This window comes from Ranitomeya imitator, chromosome 6, assembly GCF_032444005.1.
Source record: "Ranitomeya imitator isolate aRanImi1 chromosome 6, aRanImi1.pri, whole genome shotgun sequence".
NCBI lineage: Eukaryota > Metazoa > Chordata > Amphibia > Anura > Dendrobatidae > Ranitomeya > Ranitomeya imitator.
The window spans coordinates 476,260,076-476,284,396 of NC_091287.1; the positions used below are offsets into that span (position 1 = coordinate 476,260,076).

Here is a 24,321-nt window from a genome sequence, read left to right on the forward strand (position 1 = left end):
GTTTTTTAGATTATCATTAGAGGACTAGTAACCCTGCTGCCATGTAGTCCTCCATATTTATGAGTTCTGCATAACCCCACCCCCACCACTGATTGGCAGGTTTCTGCCTATGCACAGTGTAAGCAGAAAGTTGTCAATCAGTGGTGTGGGCGGGGTTGTACAGAGTTTAGCATTCAGAGAACCGCTACATCTGCAAAAGAGAAAACACTGATTGTATCAAAACTGCAGCAAGCAACTCCCGTTTCTTGCATATTTTTTCCACCCTAAAAACACAATATCTGTTGAACCGGATGCCAGGGCAGCTGTAGAAAGATTTGGTAGAATGCATAAAATAACAATATAGTATTTTGATCAGAGGGTATGCTTTTTATATGCATGTCTAATCAAAGAGAGATTCTGTATAGCTACTCAGTGTCACTCAGGGTGAGTTCACACTTAGTGTTTTTTGCAATTGAAATCTGTAGTGAACCCACAACAAAATCCACTGTATTTTTTTACTTCTGTTGCTTTTTCTGCTTTAGAATTGATTTTTCCATCATTGACTTCTAGAATAATGTGGAAAATAAAAGTCCGGGAGGATGAGGAAGCTGCTGCGGCTTCTTCTTCCGTGTTTCTGAGATTGTATTGCTGCGAGAGGGGAAGAGAGCGTCAAGGCGCTTGTATGGCACCGGAGGGAGCGCAGAAACAGAGAGAAATGCTGATTCAAAAGACACATTCGTTGCTCGGGATGTAATGAGAGACTGATACAAAAGAGAGATTAATTGCTAGGGATACAATGTTTGACCATCACTAGGTTCTCGGGAAATACATTTCTAGCAACCGCTCTTTCTACTCATAATGATAAAGCAATTTAAAAAAAAACAACTAAATGTGCATTATTAATCAATCATTAAGTTATGGGGAAAAATAATAACGATAATATCAGGTAAATTCTATTGAACTTTCTCTTCACGTATATGTAAGTTGTACTTGTAGAATAAGTGGAGAACTTATAAAGTGTCAAGTATTTCAAATATTTGTTTTTGTCCCTTGAAGATGCACATAGTGCACTGGAATGCACAGAAGTACCCGTCCTTTGACGAGGCTGTGAAGCATCCCGACGGCCTGGCTGTATTAGGTGTGTTATTGAAGGTACGCTCTACATATCCAGCAAACGTTTTACCATGATAGTTTTACATACATTTATTAATTTAATAATTTTGACATTTATATAGGACTATATGTAACTACAAACCTAGCATTTTCTCCTAAAATACAAAAAATAATCCTGCAAACATGTACCGTAAATTTCAGTCGATCATTGTGTAGCATGGCACATTTTCTATGCAGGAGTCTGTGAATGTTGGTTAATACGGGAGCTGTAAAAAGCAGCCGCTCTAGTTACCGTCCTGATTTTTCAAAATGATATGCAGTTTAAAATGGGGCTCATAATGTACAAGGGAGGAGCTGAGGGGCCATCATCCTGTGGAGGTATTGTAATGTGTGGGAGGAAAATCTGAGGGCATTATATGATGTAGGAAGGGTACTGTGGGGGGGCATCATATTGTGTGGGAGGGTTACCCATGTGTGTATGTGAGGGCATCTTTAGGGCATCATAATGTGTGGAAGGGGCACTCTGGTGACATCATACTGTGTGGGAGGAGCAGTGTGGGGCATTATACGATATAGGAGCGGCACTGTGGGTCATTATATGATGTAGGAAGGGTACTGTGGGGGACATCATATTGTGTGAGAGGGTTACCCATGTGTGTATGTGGAGGCATCTTTAGGGCATCACAATGTGTGGAAGGGGCACTCTGGGGACATCATACTGTGTGGGAGGAGCACTGTGGGGCATTATACGATATAGGAGCGACACTGTGGGTCATTATATGATGTAGAAGTGGCACTGTGGGGGACATCATATTGTGTGAGAGGGTTGCCCATGTGTGTATGTGGGGGCATCTTTAGGGCATCATAATGTGTGGAAGGGGCACTCTGGTGACATCATACTGTGTGGGAGGAGCAGTGTGGGGCATTATACGATATAGGAGCGACACTGTGGGTCATTATATGATGTAGAAGTGGCACTGTGGGGGACATCATATTGTGTGAGAGGGTTACCCATGTGTGTATGTAGGGGCATCTTTAGGGCATCATAATGTGTGGAAGGGGCACTCTGGGGACATCATACTGTGTGGGAGGAGTACTGTGGGGCATTATACGATATAGGAGCGACACTGTGGGTCATCATATGATGTAGAAGTGGCACTGTGGTGGGCATCATATTGTGTGGGAGGGTTACCCATGTGTGTATGTGGGGGCATCTTTAGGGCATCATAATGTGTGGAGGGCATTTGTGGAGGTGTCATACTGCATGGGGGAGGCATAGAAGAATACAAACTGTGTGGAAAGACTAATGGGCTTTACAAGGGGCATTATATCTTTGAGGGCGCACAAAAGGACAAGGCACGGTTAGGGGTGTAGTTTTTCTTTTCACACCCATCTTTCTATCAGAGTTGGGAAGAATCGCATCACTGGCTATTTTTCATGTAACCATGGCTTTCTTGCATGCCCCAGTTACAGAGGAAAAGTTAGCAGTGTTGAAAGACCTTTTATGACATCTTTTGATGGACTAACCTGGTTCCAAGCCTAGAACTGGTTTACAGTATCAGAATTTATTGCAGACATCTCCGGTGTGAAATAATGGCATCATCTTAAAAAATAAAAATTGTCTAATCTAATTTATAATGTCTGGTATATTTAGATTAAGAATATCTCCAAGTTTAGGCTAGGGTCACACAACTGAATTTTTTCTCATCAGAGAAAATCGGTCCCATTATGCTAATCACACTCTGGTCAGAATTTGATCATAGTGTGCTTTTCACGGAAGAGAAGATGATGAGAAAAAAGGCTCCATCTTCTCCATTCTGTCAGTCCATGATGTCATCCGAGCGTGGTCCTATTTTCTTCGTGGATTCATTGACTTGCATGGCTGAGTGCAATCCGAATATCGGATGCAAATCGTGCATCGGACATGTGCATGGCCCCATAGAATAGCATTGTCTGAGTGCAATCTGATGTTTAACTCCTTTCTGCCAATGGACGTACTATTCCGTCCATGTGGGGTGGGCCCTACTTCCCAAGGACGGAATAGTACGTCCAGCGCGATCGGCCGATCGCGGCCGGGTGTCAGCTGCCTATCGCAGCTGACATCTGGCACTATGTGCTAGGAGTGGTCACGGATCGCACCCGGAACATTAACCCCCGGCACACCGCGATCAAGCATGATCGCGGTGTGCCGGCGGTACAGGGAGGCATTGCGCAGGGAGGAGGCTCCCTGCGGGCTTCCCTGAGCCCCCGCAGCAACGCGATGTGATCGCGTTGCTGCGAGGGTCTTCCTACCTCCCTCCCTGCTCCTGTCGCGGCATCCGGGTCCTGCAGGGAGGGAGGTGGCTTCACAGAGCCTGCTCAGAGCAGGCACTGTGAAGCCTGCAGTGTTCTGAGACAGATCGGTGATCTGACAGAGTGCTGTGCAAACTGTCAGATCACCGGTCTGCGATGTCCCCCCCTGGGGCAAAGTAAAAAAGTTAAAAAAAAAAATTTCCACACATGTAAAAAAAAGATAAAAAAAAAATTTTCTAAATAATGAAAAAAAAAAAATATTAATCCCATAAATTCATTTCTTTATCTAAATAAAAAAAAACAAACAATAAAAGTACACCTATTTAGTATCGCCGCGTCCGTAACGACCCCACCTATAAAACTATATCACTAGTTAACCCCTTCAGTAAACACCGTAAGAAAAAAAAAAAACAAGGCAAAAAACAACGCTTTATTATCATACCGCCGAACAAAAAGTGGAATAACAAGCGATCAAAAAGACAGATTTAAATAACCATGGTACCACTCAAAGCGTCATCTTGTCCCGCAAAAAACGAGCCGCCATACAGCATCATCAGCAAAAAAATAAAAAAGTTATAGTCCTCAGAATAAAGCGATGCAAAAATAATTATTTTTTCTATAAAATAGTTTTCATCGTATAAAAGCGCCAAAACATAAAAAAATGATATAAATGAGGTATCGCTGTAATTGTACTTACCCGAAGAATAAAACTGATTTATCAATTTTACCAAACGCGGAACGGTATAAACACCTCCCCCAAAAGAAATTCATGAATAGCTGGTTTTTGGTCATTCTGCCTCACAAAAATCGAAATAAAAAGCGATCAAAAAATGTCACGTGCCCGAAAATGTTACCAATAAAAACGCCAACTCGTCCCGCAAAAAACAAGACCTCACGTGACTCTGTGGACCAAAATATGGAAAAATTATAGCTCTCAAAATGTGGTAACGCAAAAAATATTTTTTGCAATAAAAAGCGTCTTTCAGTGTGTGACAGCTGCCAATCATAAAAATCCGCTAAATAACCCGCTATAAAAGTAAATCAAACCCCCTTCATCACCCCCTTAGTTAGGGAAGAATTAAAAAAATTAAAAAATGTATTTATTTCCATTCTCCCATTAGGGTTAGGGCTAGGGTTAGGGCTAGGGCTAGGGTTAGGGTTAGGGCTAGGGTTAGGACTAGGGTTAGGGTTATGGCTAGGGTTAGGGTTGGGGCTAGAGTTAGGGATAGGGTTAGGGCTAGGGTTAGGGCTAGGGTTGGGGCTAGGGTTAAGGCTACAATTAGGGTTGGGGCTAAAGTTAGGGTTGGGGCTAAAGTTAGGGTTAGGGTTTGGATTACATTTACGGTTGGGAATAGGGTTGGGATTAGGATTGGGGGTGTGTCTGGGTTAGAGGTGTGGTTAGGGTTACCGTTGGGATTAGGGTTAGGGGTGTGTTTAGATTAGGGTTTCAGTTATAATTGGCAGATTTCCACTGTTTAGACACATCAGGGGCTCTCCAAACGCAACATGGCATCCGATCGCAATGCCAGCCAATTCTGCGTTGAGAAAGTAAAACAGTGCTCCTTCCCTTCCGAGGTCTCCCGTGTGCCCAAACAGGGGCTTACCCCAACATATGGGGTATCAGCGTACTCAGGACAAATTGGACAACAACTTTTGGGGTCCAATTTTTCCTGTTACCCTTGGGAAAATACAAAACTGGGGGCTAAAAAATAATTTTTGTGGGAAAAAAAAGGATTTTTTATTATCACGGCTCTGCGTTATAAACTGTAGTGAAACACTTGGGGGTTCAAAGTTCTCACAACATATCTAGATAAGTTCCTTGTGGGGTCTAGTTTCCAATATGGGGTCACTTGCGGGGGGTTTCTACTGTTTAGGTACATTAAGGGCTCTGCAAACGCAATGTGACGCCTGCAGACCATTCCATCTAAGTCTGCATTCCAAATGGCACTCCTTCCCTTCCGAGCTCTGCCATGCGCCCAAACGGTGGTTCCCCCCCCACATATGGGGTATCAGCGTACTCAGGACAAATTGGACAACAATATTTAGGGTCCAATTTCTCCTGTTACCCTTGGAAAAATACAAAACTGGGGGCTAAAAAATAATTTTTGTGGAAAAAAATATATTTTTTATTTGCGCGGCTCTGCGTTATAAACTGAAGTGAAACACTTGGGGATTCAAAGCTCTCACATCACATCTAGATGAGTTCCATAGGGGGTCTACTTTCCAAAATGGTGTCACTTGTGGGGGGTTTCTACTGTTTAGGTACATTAGGGGCTCTGCAAACGCAATGTGACGCCTGCAGACCATTCCGTCTAAGTCTGCATTCCAAATGGCGCTCCTTCCCTTCCGAGCCCTCCCATGTGCCCAAACTGTGGTTCCCTCCCACATATGGGGTATCAGCGCACTCAGGACAAATTGGTAAACAACTTTTGGGGTCCAATTTCTCCTGTTACCCTCTGGAAAATACAAAACTGGGGGCTAAAAAATAATTTTTGTGGGAAAAAATTTTTGTTTTATTTTTACGGCTCTGCATTATAAACTTCTGTGAAGCCCTTGGTGGGTCAAAGTGCTCACCACACATCTAGATAAGTTCCTTAGGGGGTCTACTTTCCAAAATGGTGTCACTTGTGGGGGTAATTTCAATGTTTAGGCACATCAGTGGCTCTCCAAATGCAACACGGCGTCCCATCTCAATTCCTGTCAATTTTGCATTGAAAAGTCAAACGGCGCTCCTACCCTTCCGAGCTCTCCCATGCGCCCAAACAGTGGTTTACCCACACATATGGGGTATCAGCGCACTCAGGACAAATTGTACAACAACTTTTGGTGTCCAATTTCTTTTCTTACCCTTGGAAAAATAAAAAATCTGGGGCGAAAAGATAATTTTTGTGAAAAAAACAATTTTTTATTTTTACGGTTCTGCATTATAAATTTCTGTGAAGCACTTGGTCAGTCAGAGTGCTCACCACACCTCTAGATAAGTTCCTTAGGGGGTCTACTTTCCAAAATGGTGTCACTTGTGGGGGGTTTCAATGTTTAGGCACATCAGTGGCTCTCCAAACTCAACATGGCGTCCCATCTCAATTCCAGTCCATTTTGCATTGAAAAGTCAAATGGCGCTCCTTTGCTTCCGAGCTCTGTCTTGCCCCCAAACAGTGGTTTACCCCCACATGTGGGGTATCGGCGTACTCAGGACAAATTATACAACAATGTTTTGGGTCCATTTTCTCCATTTACCCTTAGTAAAATAAAACAAATTGGAGCTGAAGTAAATTTTTTGTGAAAAAAAATTAAATGTTCATTTTTATTTAAACATTCCAAAAATTCCTGTGAAACACCTGAAGGGTTAATAAACTTCTTGAATGTGGTTTTGAGCACCTTGAGGGGTGCAGTTTTTAGAATGGTGTCACACTTGGGTATTTTCTATCATATAGACCCCTCAAAATGACTTCAAATGAGATGTGGTCCCTAAAAAAAAAAGGTGTTGTTATAATGAGAAATTGCTGGTCAACTTTTAACCCTTATAACTCCCTAACAAAAAAAAATTTTGGTTACAGAATTGTGCTGATGTAAAGTAGACATTTGGGAAATGTTACGTATTAAGTATTTTGTGTGACATATCTCTGTGATTTAATTGCATAAAAATTCAAAAATTTACAAAATTTTCGCCAAATTTCCGTTTTTTTCACAAATATACGCAGGTAAGATCAAATAAATTTTACCACTATCATGAAGTACAATATGTCTCGAGAAAACAGTGTCAGAATCACCGAGATCCGTTGAAGCGTTCCAGAGTTATAACCTCATAAAGGGACAGTGGTCAGAATTGTAAAAATTGGCCCGGTCATTAACGTACAAACAACCCTTGGGGGTAAAGAGGTTAAGCCCATCACACTTGTACCGAAAATACATTCATCTGCACGAGCCCTTATTTTAAGCAATGAACCTGTACTGAGGTGGGGTTAAGCTCTTCTAAAATAATAATACATCTATCTAATGCTAGAAACAGAAAATATAGGACAAGGCCAGCACTCCTATAGTGTTAAATTCATGTGAAGGTGCACATACTTTGTGACCACTCTGCAATTAACAAGTACATGAATTCCAATATTCCACTAGTGAGGAGGTGATCTCACTGGATGGACCTTAAAGGTACCTTCACACTAAACAACTTCACAACGATATCGCTAGCGATCCGTGACGTTGCAGCGTCCTGGCTAGCGATATCGTTGTGTTTGACACGCAGCAGCGATCTGTATCCTGCTGTGATGTCGTTGGTCGGAGCTAGAAGGCCAGCACTTTCTTTCGTCGCTGGACTCCCTGCAGACATCGCTGAATCGGCGTGTGTGACACCGATTTAGCGATGTCTTCACTGGTAACCAGGGTAAACATCGGGTTACTAAGCGCAGGGCCACGCTTAGTAACCCGATGTTTACCCTGGTTACCAGCGTAAAAGTAAAAAAAAACAAACACTACATACTTACCTTCATCTGTCTGTCCCCAGTGCTCTGCTTCCTGCACTGGCTGTGAGCGCCGGTCAGCCGGAAAGCAGAGTGGTGACGTCACCGCTGTGCTTTCCGGCCGCTGTGCTCACACAGTGCAGAGGAAAGCAGAGCGCCGGGGACAGACAGCTGAAGGTAAGTATGTAGTGTTTGTTTTTTTTACATTTACACTGGTAACCAGGGTAAACATCGGGTTACTAAGCGCGGCCCTGCGCTTAGTAACCCGATGTTTACCCTGGTTACCGGCATCGTTGGTCGCTGGAGAGCTGTCTGTGTGACAGCTCTCCAGCGACCAAACAGCGACGCTGCAGTGATCGACATCGTTGTCGGTATCGCTGCAGCGTCGCTTAAGGTACCGTCACACTAGACGATATCGCTAGCGATCCGTGACGTTGCAGCGTCCTCGCTAGCGATATCGTCCAGTGTGACAGGCAGCAGCGATCAGGCCCCTGCTGTGCTGTCGCTGGTCGGGGAAGAAAGTCCAGAACTTTATTTCGTCGCTGGACTCCCCGCAGACATCACTGAATCGGCATGTGTGACACCGATTCAGCGATGTCTTCACTGGTAACCAGGGTAAACATCGGGTAACTAAGCGCAGGGCCGCGCTTAGTAACCCGATGTTTACCCTGGTTACCAGTGTAAATGTAAAAAAAAAAAAACACTACACACTTACATTCTGGTGTCTGTCACGTCCCCCGGCGTCAGCTTCCCTGCACTGTGTCAGCGCCGGCCGGCCGTAAAGCAGAGCACAGCGGTGACGTCACCGCTCTGCTTTACGGCCGATGTTTACCCTGGTTACCATCCTAAAAGTAAAAAAAAACAAACAGTACATACTTACCTACAGCCGTCTGTCCTCCAGCGCTGTGCTCTGCTCTCCTCCTGTACTGGCTGTGAGCGTCGGTCAGCCGGAAAGCAGAGCGGTGACGTCACCGCTCTGCTTTCCGGCCGCTGTGCTCACACAGACAGTACAGGAGGAGTGCAGAGCACAGCGCTGGAGGACAGACGGCTGTAGGTAAGTATGTACTGTTTGTTTTTTTTTACTTTTAGGATGGTAACCAGGGTAAACATCGGGTTACTAAGCGCGGCCCTGCGCTTAGTTACCCGATGTTTACCCTGGTTACCGGCATTGTTGGTCACTGGAGAGCGGTCTGTGTGACAGCTCTCCAGCGACCAAACAGCGACGCTGCAGCGATCCGGATCGTTGTCGGTATCGCTGCAGCGTCGCTAAGTGTGACGGTACCTTTAGTGTGAAGATACCTTAACTCTAGTGACTCACCTCTTCATATGCCTGAAGGCCTCAAATGAACTGGGGAAGAGATAAGATCTAGCTTAGCTCTAATTAAAAACAGTCTGGGATAGATGGGTGGATAATGGTGAACTGCCTCATGTTATTTTGCATTGGTCATTGTGGGGTGCGGGCGTGCGGCAGCCCCCTTGGCTATGCACAATCTTTCCCAGACTGGTTAATTTAGAGCTGTGCCAGATCTAATCTCTTCCATTGTCATTTGAGGTCTGATTGGGCACATAGAGAGGTGAGTCAATATAGTTATGGTCCATCCAGTTATGTTACCTGGTCACTGGTGGATGGCCTATACAGTTCTTGATCAAAAAATGCACACCTCTCCATTCAGAACTGATGAAATGCAAGTTCTCAGGTTCCTAAGCTACAATCTTCGGATCACTGGGGGTCTCAGCAGTCCGACGCCCAACTTCCCCTCAGTAATCAGCAAGGTATTACCTGTCCAACTTGTTTTTTTTGGGGGGAATAACCTTTTAAAGGAATATTCATTAATAAATTATTGAAGGACTTGCCCTATCTGGTTATCTCTGTGAGAAGCTGTAGTGGTCAGAAATTTCTCCTGCGGACACAGCAAGCCACCAGGTCAGTTATATGGACACCCATGAGTCGGCCGCCAGGGCTGTGGGGTATCCGGTTCCGGGTCTGGTGTTCACAGGGGGATGTCACAGTGGCGACCCGGTCCGTGGCCCTGGGCGCCCATGTAAAAGGGGAAATTGAATAAAGTTTATGTTCCTGACGCCACCTGTGGTTTTCAGTCAGTGGGGACCGACGCTGCTTTAAGGGGTCCTCTGGGGTGATGTTATGGCAGCTAGATGGTATAACTTCCCACAGGTGAAGTATGTCCCCAGTGCTTCCGGTGTGTAGACGGAAGATCGTGGTGAATGGTGCAGTTAAGAACGAGGATACAGGTTTGCAGTCTCTTTACCTGGTTTACTGAAGACTTCAGGCAGTCACAGTCCAGGGTACCAGATCACAGGGAAGGCAGAGTCCGGCCGGCTTGGAAGCTTATCCAGAGTCCCCTTTTACCTGGTGGAGTTAAAAGCCTTCCTCTAGCACAGTGGTGTTGTAGTCCCTTACTGCCTATGGCTTCAGATAAGGTCCTCACAGTTCTTCTCTCTGTCCACCATATAGGATAGGATTATACCTGTATGACAGGTAACTTGAGCCTTTTTACAGGGACTCTATCACACCCCAGGCTCTATGTGTTACTGTGTCTTCAGATGTGTGTGGCGGACAGGTAACTTGCAGTTCAGCTGTCCTGCCGGTCTCTGATGTAAGTCCTAGAGTCCCTTACAACCTCAGTGTGCCAGCTACCGGTTATCTGCGCTTTGCCAGGGAGACACTCTGCTCACTGCTGTCTTCCCCCTGGTGTCCTCGCCTGTGCCTCGCTCTCTTTCACTCTCACTGAGCGATGTCCTTTCTTTCTGTATGTCTCTTTCTCCAGGGGCTGTAGTACTTCAGACTACACAGCCCCTTCAGACCTTCTGACACTCTATGTCGGTCTGCTCTCTTCTGTCTCTCTGACAATCTGACCTGTCTTTCCCTCCAAACCACAATATATATGCATATGCAGGGGAATCACCTAGAAATAGGATCAAAAGCTCCCCCTTGTGGCCTGGAGTGTGAACATATTGTGTGCATGGTGATTAATAATAATAATAATCTTTATTTATATAGCGCCAACATATTCCTCAGCGCTTTACAGTTTAAGATTACCTGATAAAAGATATCCTTCATCGCTTCCAGCGTAACATCACTTTCCATGTGAGGAAAGCAATGCTACTGTGACGACCAGGACCCTGGGGCGCCACACCCATGTAATACACAGTGGCATTAGCCTCTCTTTTTAACAATCTTCTGTGTAACCTTCTGGTATTTCTGTGGGGATCTCATGTTTCCTATCGGCATAAAAATTAACCAAGTACCTGGAAAGAAGTCAGATCTGTTAGGACATTTACAATTCATGTTTATAAATCCTAAGTGGTTTACAGCCTAATTGAAAGACAAGCAATTTATTCATCAAGCTTTCTTCTACCATTAATAATTAATATGAAGAAAAATGTATCTGCCCAGGCCAATAAGACCGATAAATAGCCCTCTATTCCAGCTCTCATTGGACATTTCAGTGCATTTTATTCCAGGGGCTCTTTATTTGTCTCACGTCCATTTGTCGTTTCTCTGTAGGAACAGTCAAGTGGAATTAATATCCAAAATGGATCCATTTGCTAACTGATGGAAACTAAAGCATAGGGACGTCATTGATTATTATGGGGTCTGTCAGGTTTCCATTATATGTCTGTTTTTAGAATGGAAGAAAATCTGCAGAGTTTTTTCTTCTATTTAAAAAGCTGACACCAAACAGTAACCAGACAGACCCTGTAACACCTCAGGTAACCGTTGTTACAGTGATGTTGCCTTCCCTTCGGGGAGGGTAATGTCATGCTTGGAGGCAAGGAGGATTCCTTTTACCAGGTAACCATCTACATACAACACAATCTGAATCCAGGACAGAAGGGGGAGCTCTGAAACCGGATTCAGGGGAGCTTCCCCAGCTTTAAGTGTGCTGGTCTGGAGGAAGAGTTAGTTCAGTCTGGAGAGACAGTGGAAGTGAGAGGAGAGAGAGCAGACAGTGAAGTGAGAGCAGACAGCGGAGCAGTGCAGCCATAACTGAGCTGCAGCTCCAGCAAAGGAAGTGAACCCAAGGGGTTGAATGTAGTAAAGCATCTGAGGAAAGAAGCACAGAGAAAGGAAAGGGGCTCAGAGGGGAACTGTGGCTGGGCACCCTCAGAGCCGAAGCACAAGAACCGGGCACTGTGTTGTACTCCAGGTCGCACAGCAGAACCGGAGGGCATAGGACTTGTATGTAATTTGCCCACACCACACCTGAAGGTGCAGCAGTACACTAGGAGCCCAGGTCATGATAGAGACCTTGTAAAAAGGCTCACACTGCCCATCATACAGGTAACTGCCCTAGGAGAGTGAGGACTTTGTACAGAAGCCACAGGCAGCAAGGACCCCGCATACGAGCGCGAGTAGGAAGGCTTACGGATCTCATCTGGGAGAGGGATCTAACTTTGCCTCCAGGCCGGCCGGACTATATAATCACCTATTCCTGGTACCCTGGACTGTGGCCTGCTACCATCAGTAAACCAGGTAAAGACGTGACAACTGTGTGTCCTCCATTTATTTGCCGGCATACACCATCCTTGCCCAGCACACTGGGAGCCCTGGGGACCCCGCTTCACCTGTGGGAAGCATCACATCTATGCTGCAGTAACATCACCCCAGAGGGCCCCTTTAAGAAGTGTCGGTCCCCTCTGACCGAGAACCACAGGTGGCGTCAGGAACACAAACTTTAACAACCCTCTAAAAGACCTTTCCCCCCTTTAATTTGGCGCCCAGGGCCACAGACCGGGTCGCAGCCACAGTGACATCCCCTTTAAGTGTGACCCGACCCAGTACCGAGTACCCCACTGCCCAGGTGGGCAACTCAACCCCATAATAACCAATAGGACTCCTCTGTTTCTGTGCACTTCAGTTAGGAAATAGATCCATTTTCCGTATTAATTCCATTTGACTGTTCTCCGTACCGGCATGTGAACATCGTCCCCGATTCAGCAAGTCTGGCATTATTCACGCCAGTCTTGCGGAGGGGGCCACCTCTTATTTAGATGCCAGGTGCATCTTAAAAGTTTCATGTTCCTCCAGAGGCTCTAGTAAGATTTGTGGCATGAGGCCATGTTCACCTGTTCAGTATTTGGTAAGTTTTTTACCTCAGTATTTATAAGCCAAAACTGGGATTGGGTGAGAAATACAGAAGTGGTGAGGTGAGATGTTTCTATTATACTTTTCCTGTGATTGATTCCACTCCTGAATTTGACTTACAAATACTGAGGTAAAACACTGAGCAAATACTAAACGTGGCCTAATGTACACCACAGCAAGTCATGAATTTGACAAGCAGGCATTGCCAAGCCCCATCTCACCCCAGTTTAGCCCATTTTTGCAGAGCTGGCCAAAAATGGTGTGAAAACTGCAAAGGTTGCAAATTTTAAAGTGTTTTTACGACAGATTTCTGGAGTCAACACTTTGATGAATCGGGGCCACAATCTTAAGGTACCTTCACACATAACGATATCGTTAACGATATCGTTGCAACGTCACGCTTTTTGTGACGTAGCAACGATCCCGCTAACGATCTCGTTATGTGTGACAGTGACCAACGATCAGGCCCCTGCTGGGAGATCGTTGGTCGTTGGGGAATGATCAGGACCTTTTTTTGGTCGCTGATCACCCGCTGTCATCACTGGATCGGCGTGTGTGACGCCGATCCAGCGATGTGTTCACTTGTAACCAGGGTAAATATTGGGTTACTAAGCGCAGGGCCACGCTTAGTAACCCGATATTTACCCTGGTTGCCATTGTAAAAGTAAAAAAAAAACAGTCACCGCTGTGCTCTGCTTTACGGCCGGCGCTAACACAGTCAGTGCGGGAAGCTGACGCCGGGGGACATGACAGACATCGGAATGTGAGTATGTACTTTTTTTTTTTTTTTAACTTTTACAATGGTAACCAGGGTAAATATCGGGTTACTAAGCATGGCCCTGCACTTAGTAACCTGATGTTTACCCTGGTTGCCCGGGTGCTGCAGGGGGACTTCGGCATCGTTGAAGACAGTTTCAACGATGCCGAAGTCTTTCCCCTGATCGTTGGTCACTGGAGAGAGCTGTCTGTGTGACAGCTCCCCAGCGACCACACAACGACTTACCAACGATCACGGCCAGGTCGTATCGCTGGTCGTGATCGTTGGTAAGTCATTTAGTGTAACGGTACCTTTACTGTAAGCAATCTATTCAATTGTTTCATTCTTTAAGAAATTTGCCAAATGACAATCAATTTAAAGGGAAACTGACGGCTGGATTAATTCCTCCAAGGTAGCAGGCAACTTTATCAGCTCTCAGCAATGTATTTAAGGATCCATGTATTGCTCCTATAGTATGTTTAAAACACATGTTTAATGCAACGATTGGGTACAGGACAGCTATCAAGCATTCCAATGACATGCTAGTGTCACGCCACAGAGCCATGATTGAAGGACTAACACACCAGCAGCTGCAGAGACAGCAGGTAGGTGGAAGAGGAAAATAGGTCCCCCTTCTCCTCTTCCTCCCTGCTCTCCTTGCCCATGTTGGGATGCACTGCTACAGTCTTAGTGGGTAATACAGGGATCACTAAGAATGGTATTTAGATCCTGAAAAGCCACTCCTCATACAATGGAGGAGAAGTAACCCTTTCTGTTAGGTTTCCTTAAATTACAGCTACCATTCTGGATCTCATCCCAATTATCTGGAGGGTAACACTAGCCATATACCATACATATAAATGTCGTTAGGTCTGAGCAGTGAGCACTATTGATTGTTGGGATCCAGAATGGTCCAACTTTTAGCTCCCTACATAGATACACCCACAAGTGTAGCGACAGGCGTCCACAGATAGGAGCCAGAGAAGAAAGCGCACCCAAAATGTCACTGCGTGAGCCACAAAATGAGTTCAGGCATTGCTTGCTCTGGGCAAGTGAGCGCTGCCAATCGGGGTAACGGGAAGCGCTCAGAATGAAAATTAAGGGGGCATAATGGAGTCCTTGGTCATGCCACTGGTGTGCCTATGCACCCTTATATGAAATAGAACGCTTTTCCTCAAGTCACTAAAATACTGAAATGTATACTGCAGGTATGATTTTCAGAAAGGCTAGGGCCAATACATAACTTTATAAGCAGTTTAATTTGCATTTTGGGGGTGACAGACTTCATTTAATGATCTGAGGTTTACTCAAGTAGTGTCATTCATAACGTTTACTGTATACCGTAATTGTAGATCAAAGTTTAGTTACCACTCACCTAGTTCTGAATAATAAAAATTATCTAAGTGCAATAAATGAAATCATTTCTTAACAGATTGGAGAGCCGAATCCAGTCATTCAATATATCATTGATAATCTGGACCTGGTGAAAACAAAGGTATGTGCCAGTTTATCTATGAATAAGGTACATTCAGACTATGAACTAAAGAACTAGACAAGACTGGAAAAACTAGGTACAAAAGTCAACAGTATGCTCTGATCGGGAATAGTCACAGACTTGTTTCTAATCCTGATGGTGCAGATCAAAAAGGAAGTACTCCACTGCCACCTATGGGAGGTAGCTACAATGCACAGTAAGTCTCCGACTCCTTGCAAGATGGAGTCACTTTCCCCCATTCATAACAAGGCACATTTTTTTCATACATGCAGTTTTTAAGAGACCTGGTCCACTCCCGAGTTCCTCCTAAACCCCCATCATAAATTTGTTCAAGTCTATTCCTGGATAATAAGAAGGTCCTTTATGTGCCATTCACTTATGTCTAAGGCGAAAAAAAACAAGTTATAAATTTGGCTTGTGGCATGCAAGTGATCCAGGGCTAGTCAGATGGGGCGTTGATGCCCCTTGACTAGTCCTACCTACCTTGGATCTTGTTATCAAACCCAGAGATCTTGCAATCACCTTCAGGGTTCAGACACTCTCATCCATGAACATGATGTTCTGCCTTCCTGGTCATGTACAATGAAGACAGATGTACTGTCCCCAGCTACATCAACGCACTGTGCTTGACCAGGTAGATTGTAGGTTGTCACTGATCCTACTTTACAGCCAGTCACAGTGAAGCGAGATTGGTGTCACCAATGCCATTCAGGGCATGAGCAGTGTTCTTGAGATAGGAGGAAGAAGAGATGTTTTGAACCATGTATACAGCTCCTACTCAGTCCTGTGTATACAGAGATCAGGAAGGCCGAGATGGTAATAAACCATCCTTGCTTTCTTTACGAGTCTGGTCATCTCTGATAGCCTTCTTCCTGTTCCTGCAGCTGAGCAATCTCATTCTAAAACATCATTGCAGAGTCAGATGCGAACCAGTCCAAAGTTTTAAGAGTTTTGCCAGTCTATAAGTAGTTATCAAGTCTTGTCACATGATTGGGTGATTTAACCAAATCAGGGTATTTTCCAAAAGAACGACACCCACTCGTAGACTGTTACGTCCACGTTTGCCCTAGAGTAGGGTCAGTACAGAGTAGGATACTGTTTGGCTGTGGGAGAGGACTTGGATGGAAATGTGCGATACTGTTTTTCTTTGTGGAGACAGCCAAGCTGGCTTAGGGAAACTTGCCTGCCAGATGATGCTCCCTGGGAAAAAGGTTTGCAATTGAGTCATCCTCTAATAGGAGGAAAGCTAGGTCTCTGGTACCTCTCAATATATTCATATTTTATGGACATGTATTTCTAAAGTCCTACAAAGCATTTATTTGTTTAATGGCAGCACTTAATAAATGATGGTGTCTAAACGTAGGATCCTTCACTGGCCAGTCCTTATTAGTCCTTCAAGTGCTCCACAGAAGCAAAACATAGAGCAGTGTGATGCCTTATATAATAATGGGAAGGGAGATCTACCAAAGCTTTAGTCAGTGGGGCCTGGCCTCCACAACATTTATGCTGCTCTAAAAAGCAGTGTACAAGGTTCAGTGTGGAAAAGGCATCACACAAGACCCACAGCCGATGACGAAAAAAATAGATAACTATATGTTTAGATAGCTATTGTAGACATCTAGGAAAGGATTCAGAGAAGCCCGAGGAAATGAAAGGAAAACATTTTCCCAGTAGGCACATTTCAGCAAAACAACCTGTTAACTTCACTTGGAGCCATACTGTCAGTTGTGCAAGAGTTTGAGCAGGATGAACAGAAGTGTGTAACTTATTGCCATTTGCTATGGGATATGATCATTTTGACCTGTTGTAAAACATCATGTTCAATGAAGCCTAGTCGCAGGTTTTGCTAAACAATAGGTACTGGCACACAGAGAATTCAAGAGAGCTGCACCATCGGCAGCCTCCTGGTCCAAAGATTGGAATGTTATGCATGGCTATGTGTACATCTATTGTGGGTCTGATGTTTTTTGTTGAATAAACACCATGCCTAGAGCACACTGCTTTTTGGCCAAAATACTGGACCAAAAATAAGTATGTCTGTCTCCTATTATGAGCTTATAGCTAGATATACAGTACATACATATGTAATGTATATGATTCCTATTTTAACCACTGCTTATATATTTTCTAGGATAAAGAATGCCCCTTCACAAAATTCAATGTTTCAAGTTTGCTACCAAATGACCGAAATTACTGGACATACCAAGGTTCCCTAACAACAAGTCCTTACCTAGAATGTGTGACATGGATTATCTTCCAGGAAGCAATACATATTAGCTCAGAACAGGTGTGTGAAAAACAACAACAAAAACAACAACAACAAAAACAACACATACTGAAAGGGAACGTATCGCCAGCTTGGTATCACGGTATGGGCAGCATAAATCTGAGCCTGGAAGAGAAAGTCTACTTTAAAGCTCCAGCACTGGTAGAGACGATTGATAGGTTTCTCTCATAGCAAGAGAGCTATCACTCATCTTCTGCAGTCCTAGGAGAATCCAGCCGGACTAGTCTCATCTCAGGCCGTGGTCCTTGGATGGTTCTTCAAAGTATACTACAGCCAGAAGACATTTTTAGTTTTACCCTATCGATTAAAATTTAGAACTTCTAAAAACGTCCATCACACGTTTGATCCTCACAAAAACTTGAGCTGTATTTCTTTAATTTCTGCGTCAAACTGACCATGGAGCGTGAAGATTGGCGGTGAACTATCAAACCTATATATTGTTACGTTAAATTGAAGAACGGGATTAGATTATGGAATATTACTTTTGTTGGTAATTTCATTTTCTTTCTTGTTTTATAGACTTTACAGTTCCTTTTAAAGGGGTTATATGAGAAGACGAAGAAAAAAGATTAATAGTGCCGCTTGTGTATAGGCTTTATCTGGAATTGCGGCACAAGTCATTGCTTTAGCACCCCTGAGATATGCAGTCATCCTTTCATTATACAGGGTTTTTGCAAGTTTCTTCATAGATGACTATAGTTTCAAGTAGCTTTCCAGAATTAGCTGTTCTGTGTTTGGACATGAGGAATGACGCAACATTTGGTCATTGAAAGACCTATATCCTTTATTTTCACTAGTTTTCCCCTCTTCAGTGTCTAATTTATAATTGACTCTGAACTTGTGTGCGTAAAATAGCTGCTTTGATATCTCCCATACACAACACAAAGAGGGAGTCTTGTTCTTCATTCCTTAGTTGCCACAGGAAAGCAGGAGAGGCAAGGAGGAGATTATATACAAGTCTGTAGTGGAATGTTGGGGCACCAAATACAAAGCTTTTATCCAGTATATGGACACCTTGAACCAATGTTGCAGCCTCCACTATAATAAATCTTCAGGGTGGTGCATAGACATAAGACTGTTAATAATCAAGACAGCGAAATGAAGAAAGTCAGCACTCGCCCCTTTTTCGGAAGACACTTCAGTCCTTTTTCATTTTCATTTGATTCAGGACAATGACAAAAAAAGTGCAACAGTGCTAGCAGCATGGCAGCAGGTGCAGTGAATTCCAAAAAAGAGACATGACTGACAACGAACTTTTCGCTCTTGGTTTGCACTTCTACTGGTCAAGGCACTTTTCTGTCATTGTCCTGAATCAAATGGAAATTAAAAATGACTGAAGTATCTTCCAAAAAAAAAGGGGTGAGGGCCGACTTTCTTCATTTTGTTGTCTTTATTATATACAAGTACTGAGCAGTGAAGATGTGAATCCAGCTCTGAAGTGAGAGAAAAGACTTGTTAGAAAATTCAGCATCTGGCAACTCACTTTGCTGACAGCTCGTCTTACCTTGAAGTGAATAGAAGGATCATGAGGCAAGATGAGAGGGAAAGAGGTGGCTCATAAAAGAAGCCGAATTCTCTGAAGATACTGTATATGATAACATTTCTCATTGGTTTATGCTAAAATTGTTGAGTACTGTTTAATCAATTACATATGTGTAACAAACTGTTTTTCTTTTTAATTTTGTCACCAGCTTCTCCATTTCCGGGGTTTACTATGTTCTTCAGACAATGAAAATCCAACCTTCATATTAGAAAATCACAGAGCACTTCAACCACTTGAAGCGAGAATTGTCAGATCTTCATGCAAAAATAAGGCATCACACAAACTTTAAATCTACATTTTTTACTTTATTTAATCTATGAACTTGGCCAGACAATATCATTTCACCGGAAGATATTCATTACAGTCTTGTGGATTTTTCTTTCCAATAATCCTTTCATCACCTATTCATAACTGATTAAATAGTCAATGCTAATGAAACAACAAGGATACTGGATAGGCAAGATGCTTAAATGTGGAAACTGAACTTCACACGCCATCACTTGGATATATTTCTACTTTTTCCTTTAAAAACGATAAAAAGGGGAAAACCACAAACACAACAAATAGTTCACAATAAAATGGTAAATGTAAATACAATAAATATTTTTAAATGACTAGAAGAAATAAATTGTGAAGTGTGGTTTAATAGAAAGTGGAGACCACTGAATAACGAAGTAAAACCAAAACCCAGGAATAGGGACTAAGGAAGAGAGAAAGCTACAGACAAGGAATTCATATAAATATATCTTTATTTAAGTAGCAGTAGGTTAAAATACAACAATTTAAAATATAATAACAAAATTTTTTATTAAAAAATGTGCAACACGAGACAACTAATCAAGGTACAGTAAATAATTATATAGAAAAACCTGGTGTTTTATATTGCCATATGTACGGAATAAAACATAATAAATAATCCAAAGCGTGCAAGAATTAGGGAGTGAACAGGGTAACCTATAAAAATATTATATAACCGTATAAAAACAATTTATAAAAAGCTGTATAAAGCAATACCTAAAAATGGATAAAGTGCATATCTATCTGGAAGATTTATGTAGATAGGGCACAGAACTCCCACAATGTGCTCCAAAAAACAAGGTAGTTAATACGTGTAACACTTGTCACAAACCCACCGCTGTAAAAGGGCAGTGCCTGCAAGGTAAATAGAGTGCAATGGTGCCACAATACAAACGAGAGGGGGTGGAAGAGTACGGATGTGAATGAAGTATAACGCAAATCCTAGGAAGGCAGTATAATAATAGTAGTCCGAACATACAGGGTACCTTGAAGAATAAGTGTCTGCGTGCACACGCGCCCCGACGCGCGTTTCGGTGAAGATTCCTTCGTCCCTTAGTCCCTATTCCTGGGTTTTGGTTTTTACTTCCTTTAAAAATGATGTGCACATTACTCACAGCCATTCTATTAAGTCCAGGATCATTCTAATGCATTCCCTGTATACAGTACGTAATGTGTACAGTATAAATAGGTATTCATATATTGATCTGCTCAATATACTTTCTTATATAAGATATTATTTTTCAAGAGGAAGATCATTAAATATTAATTTGGCTGAGAATAGGTAGGAAGAATGACTAGATAAGTGACTACTATGCAATGTAAAGGAGAATTATCTCTGTAAACCAAACCTTGGCAACTACACAGCTTTCTATTCTGGGATATGGGCATGTATATTGAATGTCATTGCTAAAAACAGGGGATCGGACTGAATGCTTTTATATAGGTTTCGGTACTCCTGTAATGGATTCTAAAAATTCTAAGAATTTCTAAGAATTCTAAAAATCTTAGTAATTTGCAATTTTTGGATGCATTAAATGACAAACCTCATAACGAAGAAAGGGCGGAGGGGACATCGGTCAGTCAATTATTGATGGTTGTCATGAATGTCATCATTTAGTTTTTTTAAAGAGAAAAGAAGCTGTGGCAACGTACCAGTCAGTTCAAAACCCTTATCGATAACTTGAAGAGGAGTTTTATGTTTCTCACTATACACCATAACATTTTTTTGCAGTGAGGATAGTTTGTGCAATGGAGTAGAATGTGAGTAGCAAAAGCAAAGGGTCCACTATGGCAGCTTTCACTGCAGCTGAGTGTAGGCCATGTAGAACTGCAAGATGCTCCAAGATCTTTATTATCATTTTTGGAAATACCCTTTTCCATGTCAAATTACAATTTAAGACAGTAGAAACTTTGGCTGCATTATTTAAAACTGCAGATTAAAACAACCTTTTATTCCTTCATTTAGAGCTATGAAATTAGCTTCTTTCGAGAAGAAGACAACTGGAACTCTAGTGCCAATAATTGGAGGTAGAAATCCTAAAAGTCAACCTCAACCCTGTAAAGAGCCTTGCCCATGACTTAAGAAGATAAACCAGAAACTACATTTGCAGACATGTTTCAGGTTGTTTGCCCCTCATCAATTCTAAGTAGGTGTAGTGCTTTGACTGGATGACAAACATCTGTCAGGCACCAGCATCAGATTGGCCTACTGGAGGGTCTGGGCATTGGCACTACTGCTGCAACTAGGGATAGATTACAGTGAGGACAATCTATGCTACCGCTTGGAACTTTATGTAAATGCAACACGTAGCAAGATTACCCTCATTATACTCTTTTCGCCACCAATGGCAGTCCGCATCGCCAACAATATCTCTCCTGCAAACCACGGAGTAGATGACGGAAGCCATTCTTGACTTCCCAACCTGCACTTTCTCTTTGCCTCAGCTGCCATGATGACCTCATCATGCCAGCTACGCCATTTAAGAGGTGCTCAGCCAGAAAAGGATGGAAGCAGTGCCACAGGGAATCATCTGGGAAGGTACGTAGTTCTGTGAATTGGATGGAAGAGAGGATATGGAGTTTTAATGAATTGGGGGGTATGAGAGAGCGAGGATGTGGGATTGATGTAAATGGGGAAGGCGGAGAGAGAAAATTGAATTGTAATGAATGGAGGAATGGGAGGGAGGGCATGGGATTGTAATGAATTGGGAGAGCGAGAGAGTACATGGAATTATAATGAATGGGGGGAGAGAAGAAGTACTTATAATGAATTGGGTGGGTGAGAGAGGGGAAATTGAATCAGTTTATGTTTTTAATAGTTGCACAGTGGCTAGTTGCATAATAATGGTGTGTTGTATACTGTATTGTATTGAAGGTTGTATTGTAGAGGATTTTTTTCAGGCAGTAAGCAAAGGTAGATATACTGTATTTAGCCTAGTTATGGATAATAAAGTACACTGTATAATCCTGTTATAACAATGCTCCCTCTTGTTAGATATAGTTGGATCTAGTGTTGTCCCTTGTTACATAGTGCTCTCTTATTATGTATAATGCCTTCCCTTATTGCATGGTGTCCTCTCTTATTATATGTAGCAATGTCCCTTGTACTTTTTGTCCTGTCTTATGTATAGAGAGGACGCTATGTTCTCTCTTTCTCTCCATAACGTCCTCTCTTATTGTGTATAGCACCTTTCCTTATTACACAGTGCACTGTTTTATTATGTATGATGTTGTCCCTTATTACATAAGAGTCTTGTCTTATGTTTAGTGCCTTCCTGTAATGCATAGTGTCCTCCCTTTTTGTGTATTGTACATCCCCAATTACATGCTGTCCTCTCTTATTATGTTTAGTAATGCCCATAAAGGAAATTTTTTTAAGGTGTACCACTCTCTGTCTTATTTCATCTGCAAATATGCACCACAGCACCTATATGTTCATGATGTGACCAATCACATGAAGATTCTATTATCATATAACATGCCACATGATACATAAGGTGACTGGGAAGACCTACACAGCCTAAATTACCCACGGCTCTCTGCTACACTTAATTTGCCTCTGGCTATAGTCTCCATGTCCTCATCTGCTGCCTGTAATGCAAGGTTATATTTGTCCACTCCATAAGCAGGCTGTTTACTGCTCACCCTCAAGAGCAGTGCTTTTAGTATCAAACCAAACACTGATTGGCTGCAAGGCTGCCGTCAATCAGAGTTATAGTTCTTTTTTTCTTGAGGAGCTGTGCTGTGCATTGGTGTAAATCAGGGGTCTCAATCTTGACCAATTAAATAGTTTGCACATAGAAAAAAAAATTGTAGTTGACAGGCTGCATTCCTTGACGGACAAGATGACATTTTCAGTAATACCTTTTTTTGTATACAGTTTTAGGATCACTTTTTGTTCCATGTAGTGTGTGTCAGTATGATGAAAAATCTGGCATCCTTATTTATTTTTTTACGGTTCTTATCTTATGGGTTATGGAACAATTTTATGTCTTGGCTCATTCCAGATGCAGCAATACCAAACTGTTATGATAGTGAAGCAATTAAATAAGAAAGGTAACGCACTAAAAAGTGCAACAGACCCTGCCGGGTCTTATATACAGTAGACTAGAGATCCTGACCCCGCAGTCCCTGCGTGAGCTGAGATAGCTCTAACCACAGACTAGAAAATGGCAATTTGGACCTATGCTACCTGAAAGGCAGTCGAGCACTTCATGTTCCTCCTGAAGAACAGGAGGGCAGAGCAGGGTGCAAATTACCTCCCGAAGGGAAAGTGTGCTGAAATAGAAAGAGATCCCAGAGTGAGTAAAGCAAACCACAAAACATAAAATAAAGGTTTTAGCATGTACTATTTAGACAATATACCGCCTATTTTCTAAAAATAAACAGAAGATAGGTGCAGGATAAAGAACATACAGCAGAGAGATAAACCCTAGCTGGTTTGTCACTGACTGGCTTAAATTACCGCAGTATGGCTGAGCACCCAAATGAGACTATCACCAGCAGGAATTACCAGCAGGGAAAAAATATGTAAAGCCGCACTCGAAAGGTGAGAGGGCAAACAAATGAGTAAATGAAAACACCTGTAACCCTAAAAAGACTGACGCAGGGATCACAGAAATTAAACACCCGGCAAAAAAGGTGCATCTTCTGTGGCTTGGTGGACAGAGTAGCTTAAAGCTGACCACAAAACACATTCTCAAGGGTTCTAACCCTGACACAGACATGTACTTTTTTTTTTTATTTACTTTGGTTTTTATATAATACAGCATTTCCAGTGGCTAAATATATTTCCAATATTTGTTCATACTTTATTTTTAATTTTTTTTTTTTTATTTTGCACTAAGTGGTGGATTACTTTTAAATTATGTGGTCTTACACTATTTAGAAAAAAATATTATTAGAAAAAAAATCAACATTTATTCAAATATAATCATGTCATCACATTCTGGAACATCAACATAACTCTCCAGACTGTGAATTCCACCATG

General features: G+C 42.6%; 1 protein-coding gene across 3 annotated transcripts in view; it reads left to right on the plus strand.

The window, feature by feature from the left end:
- LOC138642931 (carbonic anhydrase 13-like) overlaps positions 1–22,713 on the plus strand; it is a 158,263-nt gene extending 135,550 nt beyond the window's left edge. For 2 of the 3 annotated variants that reach the window (XM_069731555.1, XM_069731557.1), the window contains exons 4-7: positions 1,036–1,131; positions 15,141–15,203; positions 17,335–17,490; positions 19,182–22,699. In XM_069731555.1, coding sequence (XP_069587656.1) covers positions 1,036–1,131; positions 15,141–15,203; positions 17,335–17,490; positions 19,182–19,322 — 456 coding nt within the window. In that variant the 3' untranslated portion in view covers positions 19,323–22,699. Of the gene's footprint in view, positions 1–1,035; positions 1,132–15,140; positions 15,204–17,334; positions 17,491–19,181 lie in introns of all 3 variants that reach the window. The other variant, XM_069731556.1, reaches the window with a different exon arrangement.
- Positions 22,714–24,321: the final 1,608 nt, after the last annotated feature.